This window comes from Sciurus carolinensis, chromosome 6 (assembly GCF_902686445.1).
Source record: "Sciurus carolinensis chromosome 6, mSciCar1.2, whole genome shotgun sequence".
In the NCBI taxonomy this organism is placed as follows: Eukaryota; Metazoa; Chordata; class Mammalia; order Rodentia; family Sciuridae; genus Sciurus; species Sciurus carolinensis.
Genome location: NC_062218.1, coordinates 29,071,522 through 29,098,561, shown reverse-complemented (window position 1 = coordinate 29,098,561; position 27,040 = coordinate 29,071,522). Strand labels below are relative to the sequence as shown.

At 40.3% G+C, this 27,040-nt stretch overlaps 1 protein-coding gene across 1 annotated transcript in view; it reads left to right on the top strand.

Annotated features, from left to right (window-relative positions):
• Adamts12 (ADAM metallopeptidase with thrombospondin type 1 motif 12) overlaps window positions 1-27,040 on the top strand; it is a 319,480-nt gene that overhangs the window by 249,480 nt on the left and 42,960 nt on the right. Inside the window, exons 17-18 of the mRNA XM_047556801.1 lie at window positions 5,958-6,084; window positions 21,158-21,368. Coding sequence (XP_047412757.1) covers window positions 5,958-6,084; window positions 21,158-21,368 — 338 coding nt within the window. The remainder of the gene's footprint in view (window positions 1-5,957; window positions 6,085-21,157; window positions 21,369-27,040) is intronic.

Below are 27,040 nucleotides of genomic sequence, written 5' to 3'. Positions count from 1 at the left end.
CTTAAAATTAGCATATTACAGAGATACAGCCACAACAATGTTCACAGTTGCTCAATTCACAATAGCCAGATGTGGAACCAACCTAGATGCCCCTCAATTGATGAATGGATAAAGAAACTGTGGTATATATATACCATGGAATATTACTCAGCCATAAAGAATAATAAAATTATGGCATTTGCAGGCAAATGGATGCAGTTGGAGAATATCATGCTAAGTGAGATAAGCCTATCTCAAAAAACCAAAGGACAAATGATCTCATTGATAAGTGGATGATGACACATATAGGGGGTGGGAAGGGGACAAGAATGGAGGAAGGAGGGACTCTATAGAGGGATAAGAGGGGTGGGAGGGGTGGGGAGGAAGAAAAAAAATAACAGAATGAATCAAAAACTAGGTAAATGTATGATTACACAAATGGTATGCCTCTACTTCATGTACAAACAGAGAAACAAAATGTATCCCATTTGTTTACAATAAAAATGAATTTAAAAAAAATTGTGTATGTCTTCCTGATTCAGTTTGGGAGGTTCATTTGTCTCTAAAAATTTGTCAATGTCTTCGATATTTCTATTTTGTTGTAGTATAGATTTTCAAAGTAGCTTCTAATTATGTTATATATTTCAATGGTGTCTGTCATGATCTTTCCTTTTTCATCACGGACTCTAGTAATCTGAGTTTTCTCTCTCCTTCTCTTTGTTGGTGTGGCTAAGGGTTTATCGATTTTGTTTACTTTTTCAAAGAATCAACTTTTTGTTTTGTCAATTTTTTGAATTGTTTCTCTTGTTTCAATTTCATTGATTTCAGCTCTGATTTTAATTATTTCTTGTCTTCTACTATTTTTGGTGTTGATCTGTTCTTCTTTTTCTAGGGCTTTGAGATTTAATGTTAGGTCATTTGTTGACTTTTTATTTTTTTAATGTATGAGCTCAATGCAATGAGTGTCCTGGAGATTTTGATAAGTTGTGTCATTGTTCTCACTTACCTCTGAGAATTTCTTAATTTTTCCCTGATGTCTTCTATTATCATTGCATCATTCAATAGCATATTATTTAGTCTCCAGGTGTAGGGGTAGTTTTTGTTTGTTATTTTATCATTGATTTCTAATTGCATGCCATTATGGTCTGGTAGGATCTCTATTTTTTTGTATTTACTAATGACTTTGTGGCATAGCATATGGTCTGTTTTGGAGAAGGATTCATGAGCTGCTGAGAAGAAAGTATATTCGCTTGATGACAGATGAAATACTCTATAAATGTCCATTAAGTCTATATTATTGATTGTATTGTTTAGTTCAATAGTTTCTTTGTTCAGGTTTTGTTTGGAGGATCTATCCAGTGATGAGAGCAATGTGTTAATGTCCCCCACTATTAATGTGTTTTGGTCTATTCGATTCTTAAAATTGAGAAGTGTTGGTTTGATATACATAGGTGCTTCAATGTTTGGGGCATAGATATTTATGATTGTTATGTCTTACTGATTTATGCTTCCCTTAAGCAATGTGAAATGTCCTTCTTTTTCCCTTTTCTTGTTACTTCTTTCAACCCAACAATTTCCACTCAAAACAATCAGGTTTACAGTATAAGGAGACAATTCTTAAAGATCAAGACACTTGAGCTGGGCTTGTAGTTCCATAATAGAGCACTTGCTTAGTATGTGTGAGGCACTGAGTTTGATCCTCAGCACCACATAAACATAAATAAATAAAGGTATTGTGTCCATCTACAACTTAAAGTATTTTTTAAAAAGTCAAGATACTTAATGGACCTTTCATTGCTGATGTCCAATAAGACTTACCAAGTACTTAAGAGCCATCCATCAACATTCTCATTGCTACATATAGAAAGGGATGCAGCAACTTCTGAAAATAGCATTTTGAATTTGATTCTCTTATATTTTTCAATGTGATTGAAAAGTATTTATCTTTTCAAGTAAATACTTCCAGAGAGGAGTTAACTTAGTGCTGAACATTGACTGGCATCCTTAATTAGGCAGGATTTCTTTGGGAGCTATTATCAGTTTGCAGGAATAAGGGGTAGATGGAAAGGCAAATAAAAGGTCAATCTCATTCTTCTTTCTTTAGCTGTCAGGGGAAAATCAAGTTCACATGGATTCAATCTCACCTATTATACTTTCTGAACTTGTAGCTTTATATAATGATGACTGCCCTTACAAGGAAGACCTGATTCTAACCCCATCCTTAAGGATTATTACAATATCCTGTTCAAGGAAGATTGTTATCCAGTAATTGGTTTTCAAAGTTATCTAATGAGTATGTCACTGAAGATTAATAGTTTGACTTTTTTTACAAAGATGTTGTTGCATAAGAGTCCCAACAGGAAATGTTGGCACACTCAAACTGACTGCCTTGTCTACTTTCACAGGAATAGATAGGGTTTAAGGAAACTGAGAAAGGTGAGTAATTGCTCCTGCCCAGCAATAGTGGAGGTGGGGGAACCAGGCTACCATCCCCAGGCTTGAAGAATTAAGGGAAACAGCATTTAAATAGAGCTAGTGCTTCCATTTCCCAAACCTAACTGGACTGGTTAGTCCTAACTGGTCTAGCCACAGGATTGGTTCCATAAGCCAAGTGAAGAAAGAGGCAAAGAAGATCTGGAGGGACAACAGAAGAACTGTAGCACAGGAGAAAGGATTAAAAGTCAATGGAGTGCTGGGGATATAGCTCAGTTGGTAGAGTACCTGCCTTGCATGTACAAGGCCCTGGGTTCAATCCCCAGCAACAAACATACACACATGAAAAATAGATAGGGGAGACGTCATCAAGCCACACTGAACTGCAGCTCTAGGGAAGGGGAGAAAGCTAACATTTATCAAGTGTTGCTCTTGTTACTACCTATATAAAACAAACCAATCTAAATTTAATGTAGTTAAACAACCACTACTTTTATCATACAGATTCTATGGGCTAGAAATTTAGACAGGGCACACGAGGGAGGACACGTCTCTACTCTACTATGTTAGGCACCCCATCTGGAAAGACTCAAATAGTTGGGAATGACCCAAATGTCTCAGGCCAGAACCTTCTGGAGGCTCCTTTACTCCATGACTGGCACTTGGATTAGACTCATCTAGGACTGTCAACTAAAGCACCTGCATGTGGCCTTTCTGAGGGCATGGTCTTCTCACATCATGGTGGCTAGAGAGTCCTGAGAGTGAGAGATACCAAAGAACCAGATGGAAGTATGGCCCTTTCTGATCATGGCCCTTTTTGATCTGGCCTTTAAAGTCATACAGCATCACTTCTGTGTTTGGTACAAGGTCAGCAGAATTTGACTCTCTTGATGGAAGAATGTCAAGCTCACACTGTAGAATGGCATTCTGAATAGTATATTACTGTTGCAGCCACCTTTGGAAGATACACGCTGCTGTATGCACATTCACTAAGGCAGGAAGAACTAAGAAGTTTGAAAAAAATCTGACAACAATTTATTTTCTACATTAACCATGAAATTATATTAAGGAGAATCCTCCCATTTTCCAAGATTTCCAGTGATTATACTTTGCCTCTCCTTCATAGATATTACATATAGAGATAAACTTGCTCAGCTTCCTGCTCTCAAATAGTTTGAATATCATTAATCTCATTTTTCCTGCAGAGAACCCAAGTGATATGTAAAAGGAAAAGTAGGAACTAGAACCCAGGATCCTTGGATTTGATTTAATTTATTCACTTAATCATTTATTTAACCAGACAGTAACCAGGAATGAAATCATAGTTTAAAGTTTACCAAATGAATGCAGAACAATCAGAATTGAGGAGGTACCTCTTGGCCAGGTATTGCTTTCCTATAACTTCAGAGAAGAGCATCAGCTGGTTTGGGGCTTTCTCCCTGGAAGATTTGAACTTAGCTTGGTATCTGTCATATGAGAACCCAAGGGCTAGGAGAATAGAAAGTTAGTGGTCACCAAGACCACTGTTATCAGTGGGGAGACCCTGAGACACAGTTATCAACTTTCCATTTAGCACTAGATGACATCTGCCTTGCCAGTCCATCGCACAGATTGACCCCAGGCAAGGCAATTAACTCCCTGAAAGGCATCTTATGTAAAGTTGTGTACCTTCTACTATTTCTGGATTCAGGAGCACTAAGCATGCTTACCATTCCTAATCAAGTAGAGAAACAAGCTTTTGGGAGTATGTTTCTAACCTCTTCAAGTCACCTGACAATTTCCTTTCAAATTTTGACATCAAGAATTTGCCAAATTACCCAAAGCTTTAATGAAACTTCAAAGCAACTAAGCATTTTCTTTTTCCCATTCTATAAAGGCAGCTTTTCTGGAGCCAAACATTCCAGTCTGGATTCCACTGACATTAGGTATTAGCTGAGAAAGGCCAAGAGGTAGAAGGTTTACCTGTCTTTTCCAAAAAAAAAAAAAAACTCTCTCTCTCTCTCTCTCTCTCTCTAACACACACACACACACACACAATTTTAGAATACTCATTGTTTTGTATTTCCTCCTGACCATTGTTTAAGGGGTGAGCGGCCCTCTCTGCTACCGGGTGTGCCAGCTCACCAGGGGGTTTTGCTTAACAAGCCCGTGCTGAGGTAAGGTGAGGTGATGAGTGGTAGGAGAGCTGGCTCTGTTCAGGTCCTGCCATCTGTGAGAAAGCCCTTTGGTGTGCTTGGCAGTAAAGTGAAGAAATGTCCAGATGACTAGATTATTAAGGGCCTTTACCCTTGGTTGAGAAGTTCTGTACACCAGGAAGCTCACTCAGGACCAGAATGTTGGGGCAGGGGTGTGGCTCAGGGATACAATGCTGGCCTAGCATGAGCAAGGTCCTGGTTTCCATCCCCAGCACCCCACACTCATAAAAAATAAGACCTGGAGTCCTGAGAGCTCAGGGTGCCATCTTTTGTGCAAGCTGATTGCTCTGTCCCCAGGGGTCTCATCTTCTATATTCCTACCCAGTATTTCACATTTAACCTAAGTACTGGCTCTTTTAAGAGAGATGCTGATCAGAGGTAGTGAACTTGCCTAATGTGCATGAAGCCCTGGGTTTAACCCCTAGAACTGCTCCCCCCACCAAAAAAAAATATAGAGAGATGCCAACTGACTTCCTTGGTGCCCCTTCACCTCTCAGTCCTTACATTTTGGCACTTCTGTATGTTCTCTTGCTAACAACATCCCAGGTAGCAAAGCCAGTGGCTCTTTCCCTTTCTCAGTCTGTGTGACTTCACTATCCACAGACTACACACCATGCAGACAGTTTCTATATCTATCAGATAGGTCAATGTGTTGACCTCACTGGACTGTTGTGAGGTTTGGCTATTAAACATCATGATAAATAATATGTAATATAACTAACACACACACACACACACACACACACACACACACACACACAGCTTAGAACAGCTCCTGGGACAAGAACCTGCCACTCCCCATGTGCTTCCCTTATGTTAGAGGATAGTAGGGTTATCAGTCCCTGCTATTTAAAACTCTGTACTTAAAAATAGACAACATCTCAAACTTCCCAGCATGATTTCACATTTCATTCCCATCATTCAGAGCTTCCTCACCCTAACTTATCTAAAGGTCTCCATCTCCTCTCTCCTTGTCGTAAGCTAATGAGGCGGTGATTGCCTTGTATCACCTGGTGCTGACGTTTGCTTTCCTCATTTAAATCTCACTTTGGTTTCTATTCTGCATAGTGTGTGAGGCTTGCTTTCACAGCTGGACTGTAATCTACAGACTAGATCATTGAATCTACCTACTTTATCTCCTGTCCTTCCTAGACAAGATATCTTCCACTTGTTGCCAGCCATAGCGTGAGGATGGTTAAGAAAAGGTGGACTTTGAGAAACAAATAATGTTTAGACATCCTTCCCATCAGCTACAAGCATGATCACTCGACATGGTCTGGGGTTTCAGCTGACAATAAGCACATGGGCTCGGAACTCCATATGATGTGTGGCTCTCTGTCTGACCCCCAGGTACCCGCCGCCAGACTGCCCATTGTGTGAAGAAGGGCCACGGGGTGGTAAAAGCTACGTTCTGTGACCCGGAAACACAGCCCAATGGGAGACAGAAGAAGTGCTATGAAAAGAACTGTCCACCCAGGTAACCACTGCTGACGGTCACACCTGATTAAACAGTGATGCAGTGCTTGGTGACCCAGGAGGACCGTGGGCTCCTTGTTGTTAGAATAGGTACAGGAAAGCTTTTGCAGGTTTCTATGGCTGTGCTGTTGCAGACTGTGGCCAGCTGTGAGGACACTTTCTTCCCAGAGAGCAGTGTTTCTTACAAAGGCGATGGATGGTTGTTTGTTTGGCAAGACTAAATCTTGCTGAAGAGAATGCTCCGTGGTTTACTCACAAGTTGTTTAACTAATGGGTTTGGCTTTTCCAAGGGCACTTTACCATGCAAATGTAGCCTTCAGTGGCACCTTCAGATCACCACGCCCACTCATACTTCAGATGACCTAGAAGAAAGGACTTAGAGAGCTGGCTTTCTCTACCCTGGCACTATTGACCTTTGGGCTGAATGACTGTTGTGGGAGCTGTCCTGTGAAGTATAGGAATACTCAGAACATCCCTGGCCTGCATCCACTTGGATGCTAGTAGCATCCCTTCCTTCCCAAAGTTGAGACAAGTAAAACAGACCCTAGACATTGCCAAGTGTCCTCAGGGTGGCAAAATCACTCTTGTAGAGATAGTCATTATCACCCTTATAGAGATATTCATTTGCTAACCATGTTGGTTCAGGATAACCTACTACTCTAAAAGTTTTCTGTGCTTCCATTATACTTGTTCTCCTTCAAAGTTAATGAACCACTACCAATAAATTCCTTTGACACTCATTAGATAGTAACCACTGCACTAAGGCCTGGGAATCTTTTATCACTTTTCAAAACCACTCTGTTGGACTGGCCACCTTCTTAAAATCACAGCTGTTTCTTTCCTGAAACGAATTTTATCCTGTGGCTCACATTATTTTTTACTTGGACCTTAGATTACCTGCCAGTATTTGTTAGGTACCTACTATTTCCCATCAGAGATACAATACGGTATAAACTAAATAACACTTGCCATTTATTGAGTACCTACTTCACTCTTAGCCATATGTTAGAAACATCGTATGTATTCTTTCTTTCACAACTACTCAGATAAATGTTATTATGTATTATGCCAATTTTTTCCCTCATTCAGTATCATAAAACTAGTAGGAGGCAGAGATTTGAACCCAGAGCTCTCTGCTACATACCCCAGCAGGCCGCCCGCCCCCCCCCCCGAAAGAGGCATGCACTTCTCCCCTTATTGGAGCTGTGTTTGAGTGAGGCACACATTGTGCTCAGAGTGGTGGGCACCAGAAGACCCAATGCAGGTGCTTGCCTGCCGAGGCAGAGAGGAGAGGAGAGCAGGGGTGTCGACTATGTACTAGAAAGCAGCACAGTGAAAGAAGCCTGTGGATTCAGACCCAGCTCCCTGTTCAGAACAGACATCAGGACAGACATTGGCATTTTATCTTTCACTTGTCACTAAAATTTGGCTTTAGTGTTTTCAGAACTCACTTGCCATAGTTAGGTGGTGATCTTTACCTACCTCTACACTCCCATCACTAGAACTTTCTAGTTGGTAGCAATAGGATAAGACTCAGCTGGAGGTGCTCAAGGGAGTTAGCTGTTGGAACAAGAGTGCAGAGGCTGGAGGATAGGACAGGAGTGAGCTGAAGCTAAATCGCAGTGCAGAGGTGGACACAGAGGAGGAGCCAAATAAAGAAATTCCCAGGTGATTCAGGCTTCGCTCTGTGCCTCAGGAGTCACCCCCTGAATGCAGTCGTGCAGTGGCTGGAAAATGGTCTCAAGACACCCACATCCTAGTATTTGGAGCCTATAAATGTCACCTTATGGGGGGAAAGGGTCTTTTCAGAGGTGCTAAGTTAAGGATCTTGGGATGTGGAGGGCATCCCGGTTACCCAGGAGGGCCCTGAATGCTATCACAAGGCACAAGGTAGACAGAGGAAACTGGACAGGCAGCAGAGAAGAAGGCGGCAGAGGAGATCCGGCCACCAGGTCACAGTGCTCTTTTTTTTTTTTTGAATGGTGCAAATATGTGACTCCCGTAAGAATCTCACGGTCAAGAAAGCAATGTAAGGTACATATACACTGGCAAGTTGGGGACCGTCACGTCCTTTCCCCCGGGCCCTGCCTCCTGGCGCTTGGCCACAGGATCTGCCTTCCTTGAGCCTTTGTGGCTAATCGGCATCTCTTCGTCTCTTAGCTTTAAGAGCAGTCTGTTAAAACAAGGTCAGTGACACGCTTTCCTCCTGCCACGCATCTTACGCCGAGCACATGGATATAGCTTCTTGATCCAGAGCAAACCTTTGAAATAGAACGATCATGCAGCCTCCTCTTGTGAAATTAGTAATGACACCCTGGCAGTCAGAGTGGAAGTGCTGATGGCCCTGCACAGGACCGGGCAGCTGAAAGCCACGGTACAGTCCCGACCATGCCATCGCGGCATCCAGAGCCGGGTTTTCTTGGTGAGATGATGACCCTTTCTCCAGCCTCTGCCTTCCTCATCACGCTTCAGGGGAGGAAAATAATCCATCCTGTTCCCAGCCTCTGCTGTCGTGTTGGAAACATAATTTCCTCCAACTCCCTTCAAACAAGCTGAAGATTATACTTAAGGAAGAAGAGCAAAGCGTGAGCAATTTGACAAGTCTTTAAATCTCCATCGTTTGTGAGCATTTTTTTTTGCTTTGATTTAAGTTCCTTTCCCCTCTGCTGGCAGCTATATCCCAATGTCTGAGTTTCTTTGAGGCTAGGCTATTTTTGCACAAGATTAATGCCAGGGCCTCAGCTTGTGGTCATTAAAGAGCAACAAAATTAGCAGATCAAGCTTGAATTGACTCAATTCACATCTCAAACTAAAGGCAAAGCCTTCAGATAGATGTTAATGGTCCCAGTGGTGCCTTCTGAACCCTGAAAGTTAAATGTTTGCCCTTATACTTTGTTTTTAATACCCAAGGTGTGTGTGTGCGCGCGCACACACACACACACACACATTTATATTTAAAATCAGTGGTATCTGTGTTTAGGGCGTTACTTGACATCAACCAGCTAATTGTATTGAAATTTCATTTTCAGCATTTGTTTTGTTTTTATGCTGTATGCATATACTCATACTCCCTCCTCTGAATCCATATTAGTTTATTATTTATCTGGACTAAAACCTTAAGCAAAGGATCAATTAGAAAGTCATGTGTGCTACTTCTATTCTGCGAAACATTTTTGTTGAAAGAGATGACGTTGTTATCCTTGCTCAAAGATTTCAGCTCCCAAGAATGTTAATTAAACACAATACATGCAGGTATGATTTCTAAAACTGTGTTCTACAGTAGGATGTGATAGGGTAAATAAAATTTCATGAAATGGTCAAATACAATGGTTAGTTTACAAAAGTCCTTCTTATTTATGGTTGACTTTCAGCTTTCCCAGGTATTTATGAAGTAACCAGTAACAGACGGTGAATATTACCCCACCCACCTGTGATATATGAGGAGATGACTTTTCAGAGAAATTTGATACCATGCCCTAGGGATAAGGGCTGGAGAAGAAATTAGCCATTTTTTAAATTCATGCTATTTCCTAAACCCTTTCCATTCTGCCATATTATTCAATCCTGCCAACAAGCCTTATTGGTAGATATTTTGCACTCTGTGTCTCAATGAGGGAGGATAAAGGCTTCACCACAGTTTTCCAAGATCACTTGGCTTCAAGTGGTGTAGTCTGGATTGGATCCCAGATCCATGCTAAGAAGCTTCTGCTTGTGCTGCCATACCATGCTGCTGCCCAGGATCTCAGGATGAGCAGGGTTTAGGATGAACTCCCCAAATTTATAATATCCCTCTCCCATTAAAACGCAGTGAAAATTTATGAACTAGCTGGAGAATACGACCCCAGAACTAAGCCATGCATGCAAATTCACAGAGGGATTAGAGAAAAGAAATCAAATTAATCTGCTTTTTAAAGATTAAACAATAAATGAAGATTACTCTGTTTATTAGTATTTATTTTTGCAAACTTAGCTTAGCAGTCCGTTTCCTTGGATACCAATTTCAAGAGGCAACATCTTCCTCTGACACCTGATTTCCACGGTATCTGAGAAGTTCATACTTACCACTCAGAGATGTCACTCACCCTCTCAAAAGATTTCCTGTACAAGATTTCATCTCTTTTTAAATTTCTCAATCACTTTTCTTACAATTTCTCATTTTTTACATCCAATTTCAGCATATTGTGTTATTCCCCAAAGGAGTTTCCAAGACAGATTTTTAAAAAAAACAATTTAATAAAAGATTTTGATTATCTAAACCTAAGAAATATGCTCCATGCTGCCAGTGGTTTTTAGGACAAAAGCCTTGTGTAGCCTTTTCCAGGACAGAGCAGCCTATCAAGAAAGAAATTATTTGGAATTAAAGTGTATCTGACTTCAGAAAGGGGTCATTTGAGTCTCTTCTCCCTATTGACTTCTCTCTGAACTTTGGTTTTCAGCAAACCAAAGCTCTGAAACTCTACAGCTGTGATAGCATCCAGCATTTCCAAAGTGTTCAATAAACATCTGATAGCAATTCATCCAACTTTGGCAGCTGCATGTAGGTTTCAATGCACTAAAGAATGGTTTGTGATTTAAATCAAGGTTTCCTACTCTCAGCACTGTTGGTAGTTTGATCTGGGTGATTCCTTTTGTTGGGGGACTGTCTTGTGTATTATAGAGACTTGGCAGCACCACCGACTTCTACCCACTAGATGCCAATAGCACCCCACCCTCATTTGTGACCATGAAAAATGTCTTAAGATGTTCCTCCCCTGGGGAGGGGACGTGGGATGCTCCTCTAATTGAGAACTTCTGATCGAAATTAATGAACAGGATCACTGAGACTGGGGAAAGCCCATGAAAGGGAGGGGAGGGCTAAGCATGGTATGTGTAGGGGACAAGAAAGCCAGGGCAGATGAGGTCGGAGAACAGGATGTCGTCAGAATAGGAAGGCGAGTGTACGCAGGGTGGTGGGGGAGGGTGCTTATTAGTAATAGTTTTGTTGGAATTTAGAATGTCAATTGAATTGGATTTTGGAAAGTAAATGCTATTAGGGAAAATAGTACAAAACAGATGATAATTATCAAAGTTTTTTTTTTTAAAGAAAATTGCTTTCTGAGTAAGAATATGACTGATTCAGACTTGACCTTTCAGTTTTCTGAGTAATGAGGTTTAGAGTGAAGTGACCTGATTCTCTGGCAGTCTGAGCTGACTGAGCCAGCCAGTGCTGCCGTGGTGAGGGGTAGAAGGGACCGATAAGAGAGGGTCAGAGTTTCTCCACCCCAGCCCTCCTACTTCACCTCTGGAGGAACTCTATCCAAAGTAAACTTTCCCAGGACAACTGCAGTCTCAAGGGTCTCTCTCTCTCTCTCTCTCTCTCTCTCTCTCTCTCTCTCTCCCTCCCTCCCTCTTTCTCTCTCTCTCTCTCTCTCCCTCCCTCCCTCTTTCTTTCTCTCTCTCTCTCTCCTCCCTCTCTCTCTCTCTCTCTCTCACACACACACACACACACACACTCAGATACATACTTCTATATTATGTATAACTTATTCTAATACAACAGAGTCCATTCTTTGGAAAAAAAATAAATTAGAGACAAACAGCTAAATCCCCTTGATTTGGGACTGAAACACCAGTGGTTTCTAACCCTGACTTCAAATAAGTCATTAGGAAACTAGGAAAGCACCAGTGTCCTGCCTCCAGGAGATTCTGAATCTTCAGTCAGTCCTGGACTCTGAACTTTTTAAAGCTGCCCAGATACTAATACTCTGAGAATCAGTGGTAGAGCGCCAGTTTTTAGGACTTTTGTGTGATTACTGGGAAGAGTTCAACTTGTGTGTGGTAGTTAAAGAACAATATAGACAATGAATGATCAGTTTCCCAATTGTGTGTTAGATATTATTAAAGAAAACATTATTCAATGATACTTGTAAAAGTACAGCAAGAAAATATTTCATTCCAGACCTTTGAGGTAGGTATAGGAACCACTGCAATGGGATTTTGGGGTGGAAAAGAGACTTGCCTGAACTCCAAGTACATGGAAAAATAGGAATTTGCAACCAAGGCGCAAGGTGGAGATCAGTGGATGGGAAATTGTTAAGAAAAAACATCAGGGATAAGAGAGGATTTTGGCTAAACCTGACCTAAAAATTCTTACTAAAGATAAACCAGGGTGATCAGATTTCTCCTGGGATATGGTGGAGGATGAGGAGCACAATCAGATATGATAGGTGATCAGATACCCAGAGTGGGAGGTTCTTGTAAAACTGATTCAGCGGGGTTATCATCTAAAATTGGCTTTTTACAAGATAATGCACAAATTAGGCCTAGAGGAGAATCCAGTAGCCTGACTAGTTTAATAAAGAAGAGATTCTTCGTCAGGGCCATTTTCATTCTGGTGAAAGAAAGATCAATGGCAAAAACAGAAAAGTCCAGTGTTTGCTGTTAATTCTGTGTTGACTAAACCAGAAAGGTCATCTTGTTGAGGGAGAATAAACATTTCTGCCAGGTATTCTGCCCCTGAAATCTTTGTGTACTTCATTGCCCTTTTCAACATTCACTGAGTACTTTAACAGTATATGTTACAAATCTTCTATAGATATAAATGTAAAATCTCCCATAAACATAAAAATAGCATTTTGTTCTTTTTTTTCCAAAGTCAAAAAGTTTTATTCACAATTAAAGAAAGTCCATGATGTATGTATGTTTCTTTTTTTTTATTGTAAACAAATGGGATACATGTTGTTTCTCTATTTGTACATGGAGTCAAGGCATACCATTTGTGTAATCATAAATTTACATAGGGCAATGTTGTTTGATTCATTCTGTTATTTTTTCCCTTCCTCCCCACCCCCTTGCCACCCCTCTTTTCCTTTTATACAGTCCTTCCTTCCTCCATTCTTTTTTTTTTTTCGATTTTTTTTTATTATTATTGTATACAAATGGGATACATGTTGTTTCTCTATACATGGAGTCAAGGCATACCATTTGTGTAATCATACGTTTACATAGGGCAATGCTGTTTGATTCATTATTTTTCCCTTCCCCCCCACCCCTCCCACCCCTCTTTTCCCTCTATACAGTCCTTCTTTCCTTTATTCTTACCACACTCCTTATCCCTAACCCTAAACCTAACCCTAACCCTAATGCTAACCCCTCCCACCACCCATTATATGTCCTCATCCGCTTATCAGCGAGATCATTCGTCCTTTAGTTTTTTGAGATTGACTTATCTCACTTAGCATTATATTCTCCAATTTCATTCATTTGCCTGCAAATGCCATAATTTTATCATTCTTCATTGCACAGTAATATTCCATTGTATGTATATGCCACAGTTTCTTTATCCTTTCATCAACTGAAGGGCATCTAGGTCGGTTCCACAATCTGGCTATGGTGAATTGAGCAGCAATGAACATTGATGTGACTGTATCTCTGTAGTATGATGATTTTAACTCCTTTGGGTATAGGCCAAGGACTGGGATAGGTGGATCAAATGGTGGTTCCATTCCAAGCTTTCTGAGGAATCTCCATACTGCTTTCCAGAGTGGCTGCAACAATGTGCAGTTCCACCAGCAATGTATGAGTGTATCTTTTTCCCCACATCCTCGCCAACACCTATTGTTGCTTGTGTTCTTGATAATCGCCATTCTAATTGGGGTGAGATGAAATCTTAGGGTAGTTTTGATTTGCATTTCTCTTATTACTAGAGATGTTGAACATTTTTCATATATCTGTTGATTGCTTGTACACCTTCTTCTGTGAAGTGTCTGTTCATTTCTTTAGCCCATTTGTTGATTGGATTATTTGTATTCTTGGTGTAGAGTTTTTTGAGTTCTTTATAGATTCTGGAAATTAGCGCTCTATCTGAAGTATGAGTGGCAAAGATATTCTCCCACTCTGTAGGCTCTCTCTTCACATTACTGAGAGTTTCTGTGCTGAGAGAAAGCTTTTGAGTTTGAATCTATCCCAGTTGTTGATTCTTGCTTTTATTTCTTGTGCTATGGGAGTCCTGTTAAGGAAGTCTGATCCTAAGCCAACAAGTTGAAGGTTTGGACCTACTTTTTCTTCTATAAGATGCAGGATCTCTGGTCTGATTCCAAGGTCCTTGATCCATTTTGAGTTGAGTTTTGTGCAGGGTGAGAGATAAGGGTTTAATTTCATTCTGTTGCATATGGTTTTCCAGTTTTCCCAGCACCATTTGTTGAAGAGGCTATCTTTTCTCCATTGCATATTTTTGGCCCCTTTGTCTAGTATGAGAAAATTGTATTTATTTGGGTTTGTGTCCGTGTCCTCTATTCTGTACCATTGATCTACCTGTCTATTTTGGTACCTATACCATGCCGTTTTTGTTACTATTGCTTTGTAGTAGAGTTGAAGATCTGGTATTGCAATACCCCCTGCTTCACTCTTTCTACTGAGGATTGCTTTAGCTATTCTGGGTTTTTTATTCTTCCAGATGAATTTCATAATTGCTTGCTCTATTTCTGTAAGGTACATCATTGGTATTTTAATTGGAATTGCATTGACTCTGTATAGCACTTTAGGTAGTATGGCCATTTTGACAATATTAATTCTTCCTATCCAAGAACATGGGAGATCTTTCCATCTTCTAAGGTTTTCTTTAATTTCTTTCTTTAGTGTTCTGTAGTTCTCATTGTAGAGGTCTTTCACCTCTTTTGTGAGATTGATTCCCAAGTATTTTATTTTTTTCGATGCTATTGTGAATGGGGTAGTTTTCCTAATTTCTCTTTCTGAAGATTCATCACTTATGTATAAAAATGCATTGGATTTATGAGCATTGATCTTGTAACCTGCTACTTTACTGAATTCACTTATGAGTTCTAAAAGTTTTCTGGTGGAATTTCCAGGTTCCTCTAAATATATAATCATGTCATCAGCGAACAGGGATAGTTTGAGTTCTTCTTTTCCAATTCGTATCCCTTTAATTTCTTTGGTTTGTCTAATTGCTCTGGCTAGAGTCTCAAGGACCATGTTGAATAGGAGTGGTGAAAGAGGGCATCCTTGCCTTGTTCCAGTTTTTAGGGGGAATGCTTTCAGTTTTTCACCATTTAGAATGATATTAGCCATGAGCTTAGCGTAGATGGCCTTTACAATGTTAACGAATGTTCCCACTACCCCAATTTTTTCTAGTGTTTTGAGCATGAAGGGATGCTGTATTTTATCGAATGCTTTTTCTGCATCTATTGAAATAATCATGTGATTCTTAACTTTAAGTCTGTTGATATGGTGAATGACATTTATTGACTTCCGGATGTTGAACCAACCTTGCATCCCTGGGATAAAACCCATTTGATCGTGGTGCACTATCTTTTTAATATATTTCTGTATGCGATTTGCTAAAATTTTGTTGAGAATTTTTGCATCGATATTCATTAAGGATATTGGTCTGAAATTTTCTTTCATCGATGTGTCTCTGTCTGGTTTAGGTATCAGGGTGATATTGGCTTCATAGAACGAGTTTGGGAGCGTTCCCTCCTCTTCTATTTCATGGAATACTTTGAGGAGTATTGGAATGAGCTCTTCTTTAAAGGTTTTGTAGAACTCAGCTGAGAACCCATCTGGTCCCGGACTTTTCTTTGTTGGTAGGCTTTTGATCACCTCTTCTATTTCATTGCTTGAAATTGATTTATTTAAATTGTGTATGTCCTCCTCGTTCAGTTTAGGTAATTCATATGTCCTAGAAACTTGTTGATGTCTTTGAGGTTTTCTGTTTTGTTGGAGTATAGATTTTCAAAATAGCTTCTAATTATGTTTTATATTTCACTTGTGTCTGTTGTGATATTTCCTTGTTCATTCCGAGATTTAGTAATTTGAGTTTTCTCCCTCTTTCTCTTTGTTAGTGTGGCTAAGGGTTTATCAATTTTGTTTATTTTTTCAAAGAACCAACTATTTCTTTTGTTAATTTTTCCAATTGTTTCTTTTGTTTCAATTTCGTTGATTTTGGCTCTGATTTTAACTATTTCCTGTCTTCTACTACTTTTGGTGTTGGTCTGCTCTTCTTTTTCTAGGACTTTGAGCTGTAGTGTTGTGTTAAGTCGTTTATTTGTTGACTTCTACTTCTTTTGTTGAATGCGCCCCATGAAATAAATCTTCCTCTAATACTGCTTTCCTAGTGTCCCAGAGATTTTGATATGATGTGTCTTTGTTCTCATTTACTTCTAAGAATTTTTTTATTTCCCTCCTGATGTCTTCTGTTATCCATTCATCATATAATAGTGTATTATTTAATCTCCAGGTATTGGAGAAGTTTCTGTTTTTTACTCTGTCATTTATTTCTAATTTCAATCCATTATGATCTGATAGAGTACAAGGTAGTATCTCTATCTTCTTGTATTTGCTAACAGTAGCTTTGTGGCATAAAATATGGTCTATTTTAGAGAAGGATCCATGTGCTGCTGAGAAGAAAGTGTATTCATTCTTTGTAGGATGGTATATTCTATATATGTTGGTTAAGTTTAAATTGTTGATTGTGTTATTGAGATCTATGGTTTCTTTATTCAATTTTTGTTTGAGAGAGGTGTGTTAAAATTGCCTAGTATTATTGTGTTGTGGTCTATTTGATTTCTGGAATTGAGAAGGATTTGTTTGACGTACATGGATGAGCCAATGTTTGGGGCATAGATATTTATGATTGTTATGTCTTGCTGATTTATGCTTCCCTTAAGCAGTATGTAATGTCCTTCTTTATCCCTTCTGACTAGTTTTGGCTTGAAGTCCACATTATCTGAAATGAGGATGAATACTCCAGCTTTTTTGCTGTGTCCGTGTGCATGGTATGTTTTCCCCCATCCTTTCACCTTTAATCTATGGGTATCTCTTTCTGTGAGATGAGTCTCTTGCAGGCAGCATATTGTTGGATTTTTCTTTTTAATCCAATCTGCCAGTCTATGTCTTTTGATTGATGAGTTCAGGTCATTAACATTCAGGGTTATTATTGTGATATGATTTGTATTCCCAGTCATTTGACTCATTTTTGTTTTTTGACATGATTTGGTTTCTCCTTTATTTGGCTATTCCTTTAGGCTAGTTCCTTCCGTTGCTGATTTGCATCACTGTTTTTCATCTCTTCCTCATGGAATATTTTGCTGAGAATGTTCTGTAATGCCGGCTTTCTTTTTGTAAATTCCTTTAGCTTTTGTTTATCATGGAAGGATCTTATTTCATCGTCAAATCTGAAAGCAAGTTTTGCTGGGTATAAGATTCTTGGTTGGCATCCGTTTTCTTTCAGGGCTTGGTAAACGTTGTTCCAGGCCCTTCTAGCTTTTAGGGTCTGGATTGAAAAATCTGCTGATATTCTTATTGGTTTCCCCCTGAATGTAATTTGATTCTTTCTCTTGCAGCCTTTAAAATTCTGTCGTTATTTTGTATGTTAGGTATTTTCATAATAATGTGCCTTGGTGTGTGTCTGTTGTAATTTTGTATATTTGGAGTCCTATAAGCCTCTTGTATCTGGTTTTCCATTTCATCAGATTTGGGAAATTTTCTGATATTATTTCATTGAATAGATTGTTCATTCCTTTGGTTTGTTTCTCTAAGCCTTCCTCAATCCCAATAATTCTTAAATTTGGCCTTTTCATGATATCCCAAAATTCTTGTAGATTCTGTTCATGATTTCTTACCATCTTCTCTGTTTGCCCAACTTTGTTTTCAAGATTAAATATTTTGTCTTCAATGTCTGAGGTTCCGTCTTCCAGGTGTTCTATCCTATTGGTTATGCTTTCTATGGAGTTTTTAACTTGGTTTATTGTTTCCTTCTTTTCAAGGATTTCTATTTGTTTGTTTTTTCAGTATCTCTAACTCTTCATTGAAATGATCTCTTGCTTCCCGTATTTGGTCTTTTAACTGTTGATTGGTGTGATCATTTAATGCCTGCATTTGCTCTTTCATCTCCTCCTTCAAGGCCTGCATTTGCTCTTTCATCTCCTCGTTTGCTTCCCTGGTTGTTTTAATTATGTACATTCTGAACTCCCTTTCTGACATTTTTTTCTGCTGTGCTGTCATTTGGTTTTATTGATATAGTATCTAGGTTTGTTTGGGACATTTTCTTTCTTCCCTTGTTTTCTCATATTGGCCAGATATCAATGGGACTCTGAGATATTGCAGATTTCCTCTATTGGCTTATAGTGTCCCTGTAGATTTCCAGTGTATCACCTCCCAGCCTTCAGTAGCCTGAAGTTTTGGAGGAACTTGATAATGCAGTGCTTCCAAAGAAAGCTGCCCCTAGCCCACTACTGGTTCCAGGGCTTGGATCTGGCTCTGTGCGGAAAGTCTCTCACTGGGTGGCCTGCTCCGAGAAGCTGGCCGTGTGGGAGGAGCCCACCGCCGGAGTGCGCCGGGCTGCCTGGGGAAGACTCTAGCTGCCCTGCCCTGCTCTGATAAGCCGCCCCTATCCATGCCTGCCGCCCAGGCCAAGCTTCACCCAGTGGGGGAGACTCACCCCATGGCTCTATTTTAGTCCAAGTCTCTCAATGCCTCCCCTTCTTGAATCCTGGGTTCTGGAGCGACTGGAGATGCAATCACCCTCTAGTCCGCCATCTTGGATCGCCCCGTGGAAAGAGCCACGGCCGGAGGGGGCAGGGCCGCCTGGAGAAGTCTCTGGCTGCCCTGCCCTGGTCCCAGAGGCTGCTTGCGGGTCAGAGCTCTCCCTTGGCTCGGGGACTTGTGGCTGGTTCTGTGTAGAAAGTCTCTCACTGGGCAGTCTGCTCCGAGAAGCTAACTTTGAAAGGTGCCTCCCACCGGAGGGAGCCGGGCTGCTTGGGGATGTCCCTGGCTGCCCTTCCTGGTCCCTGAAGCTGCCTGCGGGCCGGAGCTCGCCACGCTGGCTCCAGGACTTGGAGCTGGTTCTAGCATTTTGTTCTTAATCTTCTGGAAGAGGGGAGGTTATGACAGAGACTAAGAAGAATGAGATAGATAACAGAGAGCAATTTGACAATGGCTCCTGAAACCTGGGCCTGAAGACCTATGCAGGAAAAAACAAAAAGATGGTTTTCACTTTAAACCACTAACAGGCTGTCTTTTTTGTTTTTTCTTTGTTTCTTTCTTTCTTTCTATTTTTCGATACTGGGAATTGAACCCAGGGGACTTAACCATTGAGCCATATCCCCAAACTTTTTATTTTTTATTTTGAGACAGGGTCTGACAAACTATCTTCATGTGGTTTGTGCTGCTATAACAGAATACCATAGACTAAGTAACTTATAAAGAACAGAAATTTATTTCACACAGTTCTAGAGACTGGAAGTTCAAGATCAAGACATCCACATCTGGGCTGGTGAAAGTCTTCTTGCTCTTGCCTCATATGGTAGGAGGTGGAGGGTAGGAGAGGACAAGCATTGTGTCTTCACAGAGCAGAAAAGCAAAAGAGAGCAAACCTACTTCCCAGAGTTCTCTTAACAGAGGTATTAATCCATTCCTAAACACCTCCCAATAGGCCTCGCCTCCCAACACTGTTGCATTTGGGATCAAGTTTCCAAAACACGGATTTGGGAGACATTTTCAGACCATAGCATATGCACATGCAAAACGTCCTCTAGGGGCTTTGGGGGAGCTCCAGGAGAGAAAGCAAGAAGGTCCATTATCACTTTGTGATGACACTGCTAAAATCTCTGTAGCAAGTAATTAGACAAATTGGGTTTTCAGTTAGTTCAGATTAAGGGCTTTCCAGAATGACATTTTAAATATTCAGTAGTGAGCCCGGCCTCCCTTGGAAATGTCAGAGGTAAGACAAAATAATTAGGTTAATACAGTGGGTATTTATTCGCTTTCATATCATACTTACCTAATATCAGCTCTTTATCCACATAAGACAACCAAATATTAAATTCCAAAGAATAAATAAGAAATCTTAATTACCTATTACCTGAAGACTATAATAAAACTGATGAATAACTTTCTTATTTTTAACTTGAGACTTAAAGTATGAGAATCAAAAGAAGTTCCCCCCAAGCAAATCCAACATTTAGCAGACAAAAATAGTAGTACAAAGTCTTATCTTCCTCATAATTGTCAAAATTCAATACTATCTCAAGGTCAAGAATGAAGGACTTCTCACAGTGTGCTATTTTCCCAGGAAAAATAGAAATAACCCATTACATTTGAGGGTACAAAGAAGCAAACTCTCCATGGAAGGAATGGTGGACCCAAACTACACTAGGAAAAGACACCAATTTTGTCTTCATCACTGAGGAAAATTTTCACAAATAATAGAGAAGGGAAAAAAAAGTAAAGACTTCCCAGAGGACTGCCTGCCATTTTCAAAAGCACTTCATGTAACCAGTGGGCCCATTTCCAGGAATCCTGAGTCTATCACTCATAGAGAATGAACACACACACACACACACGCACAGGTTTGTCCTCAGAAAATACAGCATATTAATTTAGTCAACAGTTTCAACTCTTCAACTTGTTAAGAACAGCTGACCTGTGAGAAATCATCCCATTTAAGTTTCTTCCTTTTCTACTCCTTTCTTATCAAAGGGACCAATGAAAATAGGGATGAGTAGACTGCAGGAGGTGGGGGCAGAAACGAAGGCAATGTGCCCTATTGACCATTTCCTAAATAAACAAAAATTGGTATATTTGTACCTGCCTCACTTTGAAATAGAAAAATATTCAATTAAGAGTCTGGAGATTAATTGGATTCTTTTAATACCAACAAATGATGGAGTTCTTATAATGCCAGGTTCTGTACTATGCACTTGGCATCATTTGATATTTTATTAACCCACATCACTCATATAAAGTTGATATTATTGCACTCAGGTGAGGAAGTCAGGCTTAAATTTGTTTGAAGTTGCAAAGCAACTTCAGTTTTCTGGACTGAAAAGAAAGGGCATTTTTTTTTCATTCAAATACATGCTATTTAACAACGACTTGTGCCCAGTGCTCTGCTGGGCTGTGGGCTTTGATGAAACGAATCACCTAGCTCTATCTGCAGAACCTCCTAGCAGACTGCAGCAATTCCAAGAACTTCTCAAGTCTATAATCTGTGTTTCTCATCTGCTTTGTCTTTCCACTGGTTAAATGGATGTACATGTTCATTTAATGATCTCCCCACTTGTCTATGCTGCCTGCAGGTGGTGGGCAGGAGAATGGGAAGCATGTTCCACAACCTGTGGACCCTATGGAGAAAAGAAGCGAACAGTATTATGCATTCAGACCATGGGCTCTGATGAGCAGGCTCTCCCAGCTACAGATTGCCAGCATCTACTGAAGCCCAAAGCCCTCATTTCCTGTAACAGAGATATCCTGTGTCCATCGGATTGGACAGTGGGCAACTGGAGTGAGGTGAGTTCAGGGTTAAGGGGGAGACTGACAGTATTCACTACTTTATCAACCTCCCATCCATTCCTCCCCATTGACCAAATCCAAAGTGACAGCATCCATCACCTCTGACCTGTTTGCTTAATAGACAGCATCCATCACCTCTGGCCTGTTTGCTTCAATTCCCACCTCCCAGTCTTTCAGAATCTCTCTCTTTCTTGTCCATGGTCAACTAACCACCACAGATGGAGGAGATACAACTAGTATAGACTCATGACAGCTAATTGATAAATTGTCAGAATTTTTGTTGACCCATTGTTAAATCATTGGTAACAAACCAAGGCTCCCCCATATCACCCTAAGAACGATTTGTTACATTTACCAGAAAATCACTGTAGTTAACTAAATCCAAAGGAGTGTTGCTGTAATAATGAGGAATATACTTGACACTCAGAGAAACTCCCTCAAATCTACCTCTAATCTGCATGTGTTTAGGACTTCTATTGTTAGCCACATAAATTCAAATAAGGTTGCATTTTCCCAAAATTAATTTGATCTAATTCTTTAAGTGTAAGTAGAAATCAGAGCGCTAGAAACTTATGAGAAACTCCGAGGCTTTAATATTCTGGGAGTCATTATGGAACCTGGTTCTCTCAGGCCTCATTGTGCCCCAGAGTGACTGAGGGAAGTGCTCTTTTTTTTCCTCATGATACCTGGAGTCCGTGGGGGCTTCATCTCTGCTTCCCTGTGTAAATTTCAATCCGTGACCCAAGGAATGAAATGCCTAGGAATGAATGATCTCTAAATCAATAGGCCAGAAGTTTGAGATGGGTGCTCACTTCATCTCGTGTGCTTCTCTGAGAAGGCACAAGCTTACCACAAGAACAGTGGCAGGAACTCCTCTGAGGACATACTTCAGGAGAAATGGAAAATATTTGACCCAGGGGGCTGCCCAGGAAGTCAGCCCTAACTAACTCTAATGAGAAAGTGACTAATGTGATCAAGTGGGATAAAATTTTGTGTTTAAAAATGACATTTGACTATAAACAAAGGAAATTATTTTTCATGTATAGCTTATTAAGGTGTTCTTTTTTTTTTTTTTTTTTTTTTTTTTTGCGGTGCTGGGGATCGAACCCAGGGCTTTGTGCTTAGAAGGCAAGCACTTTACCAACTGAGCTATCTCCCCAGCCCCTATTAAGGTGTTCTGAAAGAATTATCCAAAGAATTCTGAAATTTATCTAGTAAAGTTTCCCTCTCTGAAGATACTCATTTAAATGGAGAGCACTCATTTCAATACAGCAGCTTTGATAACCTTCTTTACAAAACTATCTTTAATTAGCACATAGTCACTGTTTAGGTTTATTTAGCTTCTGATTCTCTGCAGGATGCACTGTTGAACATCTAGGTAAAAACTGAGAAATGACAACCATGGGTCTTAGATTGTAAGATTTTCCTATCAGATGGAGCTATCATACCACAAAATAAAGAGAAAGAAAGACAGGAAGGAAGGAAGGAAGGAAGGAAGGAAGGAAGGAAGGAAGGAAGGAAGGAAGGAAGGAAGGAAGGAAGGAAGGAAGGAAGGAAGGAAGGAAGGAAGGAAGGAAGGAAGGAAGGAAGGAAGGAAGGAAGGAAGGAAGGAAGGAAGGAAGGAAGGAAGGAAGGAAGGGGAAAAGAAAAGGAAGGAACACATATTTCAAAGAAAATATACCATTAGTACAAGTGCACTGTTGATTGTGCAGGTATACATGTGCATACATTGGTAGTAAGCCAGAACTTTCTCCTTGCTGTTCTTGGGAGGGAATAATCATCATGTGGCTCGCCTGGCCTGTTAGTCCACTGCCAACCTAGATTGCAGTAAATTACAGTGTTGTCAAAATAAGGCTGAATGGGGTATTGTGACTGGTCCATTAAATCTGTTTACCAAAAATGTGTTGGCTGCATCCAAAATAGTTAATAATTCTTGTCATGTAGAATTTACTAATTGCCAGAATCTTAATGCTTTTTCAAAGATCTGCAATTACAGATTTGGCTGAGAAGTTCCTCTTATTATGTTCACATGTATACACATCATAATAACCTGTCTTAACTAGAGAACAAGGGACCAAAAGTTGGCATGATGTGACAAGTATTTGTGTCTGTAGATTCCAAATCACAGACCATTGCATAGTCAGTTGGCAGCACACATGGAAACTCTAGTTTCTATCTTCCACGTGATAGAGCTGAGCAGAAAGCCTGAACCAAAGCCTTCATTCAGGAGATGTTATTAGAAGTGCTTTTAGTTAAATCAGCATCAAAAGATTCACCAAATGTGTGTTCTGTTCTTCCCTGTGCTGAGCTTCTCTTTAATGAGCTTTGCTAGAATATAATGAAATGTCCTTTACATTGTGACTATGCCCAGATACTTTTTTGGAAAAGAAATGATAAAGTGTTACCTGATATAAAGCGTTTGTTATCTGTATTTTGTCTTGATGTCAACAATATTTGAAGTAGGAGAGTACTCCAGCTATATGTAATCATTTAGTCTGCACTGAGTCACTTGGTCACCCTGGCTGAGCCTAAAACTATAAGGTAACTAGGCCAAAGATCCAAGAACTGAGATGCTCCTAGGTTCCTATAGAACGGTCCTCCTTGGCCAACCAGGATGGGAAGAAGAAGGAAAGGCAAGTTTATCCACTGTCTCCCTATCGGGGTACCTCCATCAACCCAAGGAATGAGGAGAGGTGGGCTCAGCCATGCCAGGCCAGCACTCAGTCCTAGCCCAGCAGAGATCAGAAGGGGCTGTTCTCTCTCCTGCTGCCCCCCAGGAAGGGGTTTCCTGCCCCAGTGCCCAGCCCTTCCCCTGACCCCTGAAGCATGCTAAGCTCATGCTCTACACACCCATCCACATATTCTCAAATTTCACCAAGAATCTGGTTTTGTCCAACTTACTTTTGGGGTTCAGAGGGTAGGGAAGAGGAACTGTTTATTTTAAACAAAAACAGGGTATCAGAGTTTCCGGGATTCCCATTTTTCCTAGGTATTCCACTTTTGTAACATGTCTTGTGAGAGGTAGCTGATCCAGTAGTGAAGGGCATGACCCCTAGAACATGGCTCCTGGGTTCAAATCCTGGCTTTTGCCACTTATTAAATGTGAAAGTTAAATCTGTCTTTCATTGCCTTTAGTTTTCTTCAGCTTGTTCAGCCTCACTTCCCTACATGTTTATTTGGCCTGTTTCTCCCCCTGGTTGGCAGGCAGCCATAGGTGCAGTTTGGTTTGATTTGATTTGGATATGCATGTGGCATGCCTCCAGAATCCAAGCTGAGTGTGTTTGTTTATACACAGCTACTCTTTCCAGAAGCATTTCAGGCAGTGTGCAGTAAAGGGCTGTAGTCATTGAAGTGGTGAAATATGTCAGGTCCCAGCTGAGAGCAGAGATCAAGACCTAAACATGAAGATAACAAGGTAACTGATTAAGCTTCAGTTTGACCCAGTGCATGGAGGCCACAAGGACAGCACTGTGGATTCTATAATTGTTTCCATCAGATAGATGTAAGGATACCTCTTTTTCCAGAGATATTCCTGGTGTAATAAATTGCCCAAGGTATGAGAGGTTTTCAACAATGGTTCCAATGATATGATCAGAAAATGGTTCAGCCTGGTGTTTTGTAAAGCACCATGTTAGGTTTTTCCGTGGATGAATGGATGGATGATGGATTGATGATGGAAGGATGGGTAACTACTAAAAGCACCATGTAGTTAATAATTGTAGCTGACTTTGTGTATCCTGGGCAGGAAGAGAAGTGGGAGGAGATCCCAGAGAACCCTCCGGGTTCTAATCTTGAACTTCACTAACTCACATACAGTCTCAGGAGAATTAAAAATCCTCAGTTTCTCAATCCAAAGCCATCATGTTCCTTGATGTTACTTCTGTCAGATAGACAAATAGCTTAAGAGAATAGTCATTTTTCTGGGTTTTCTAACCCTGGCAACCTCAAACTGTGTGGCCTCCAGCTGGGTTAATCCCCTCTCAGCCTTTCCTCATCTATAAAGATAGGCTTATTATAACACTTGAACAAAATAATCCATATAAGCACTTGGTACAGTGCCTGACAAATAGTGAGTGTTCACTAAATGATGACTTTACTACCAGGAACGTGAACAAGGGCTAACTTTCCATGCTACTTTGGTTTTCTAAGCCTTGCACATCCATGGCACCCAAAAGGTCCTGAAGGGATTGATCTGCGGGCCTTGATTTTCCACCTACTCCTCCTTTTGCTGAGGGACATTTTATTCATAAGACATTATAAGCACAGTACATAGAGCATGCCAGGTTTTCAAGGACCAACAAAAATGCTTGAGATCTGAAAAAAACTGTGTATTATTTCCGTGAAAACAAAGGAACACTGAAAACTCAGCAATCCATATTTAATTACATCTTTATTTAAAATATTCATTAGATATTTATTATGTATATTAAACACTTTTTTGAATGTAATATATGTTAGTCTGCTTTTGGTTGCTGTGACCCAAATACCTAAGAAGAACAAGTTAGAGGAGAAAAGACTTATTTTGACTTAGGGTTTCAGTGCGTGGTAAGCCAGCTCCTTTGTTCTGGGCCTGAGGTGAGGCAGAACATCATGGTAGATGGGCAAGGTGGAGACAGCTGCTCAACTCAGAAGCTGGGGGGCAGCAGAATATGAGCGCTTCCAGGGCAGGCTGGAACTACTTCCTCTAACTAGTTCCCACCTCCCCAAAGTCCATCCAACTACAAGTGGATTAATACATCCATGAGTTCAGAGCCCTTAGGACCCAATCATTGTCTAAAAGCCCCACCTTTGAACCTTGCTTCATTCACTGACCATGTTTTTAATACATGAGCTTTCGGGGATGTTCCACATCCAAAGCATAGCAGTATTTTATCCTTACAAAAAATGGTCTTAGCAGCCTTACGTCACAGGCAAATAAACTGGTCACAGGCAAAGAAACTGAGGCATAAAGAGTTTGGAAACTTACCCAAGGTCTGCCAAGTGGTGGAGCCAGGATTTGAATGCAGGCAACAGAGCTTCTATTCTGAGCACTATGCCACACTGCATCTTAAGTGCCTGCAAAATGGGACAATATGACAACTCTTAATATTCATAAGAAGTGTATTATGTTTGTGAATGATTTGTAAGCCATCTTTTCTCACTTTGCTGGAATTCCAAATTGTGCATAATGATTGCTGTGATATCAAACACTGTAAAAAAAAAAAAAAAAAAAAAAAAAAAAAAAAAAAAAAAAAACTACCCTCACCAAATAATTTCAAAAAACAAAACAAAGAGAAAAGAAAGTCTTCCAATGTTCTTTTATAGCAAATTATTGTATTTCATTTGAGACTACAGATGCACTTGAATAGTTTTGCTGAGACATGTGGTGGGTCCTCCACAAGTGGACATGATCAGGGTCTGGGAAGACCTTTAATCTGCCTTTCCAGTCCCTCACAAAAACACACAAATGAACAAAGCAATCAATCAATCAAATTACTATGAATTTATTAGTGAAAGCTGTTCCCAAAGGTGTTGGAGTAGAGGATGACTGAAGAGACTAAATGTCCTCTAATACTCCTATTTCAGTGAAGGTCCCAGGCACTTCTGTGGGGCTGAACCCTGGTGATCTGACCTTGATCACCCAGTGTTTGGCATGGGATGTCTGTAAATGCCAACATCTTCTAGACATC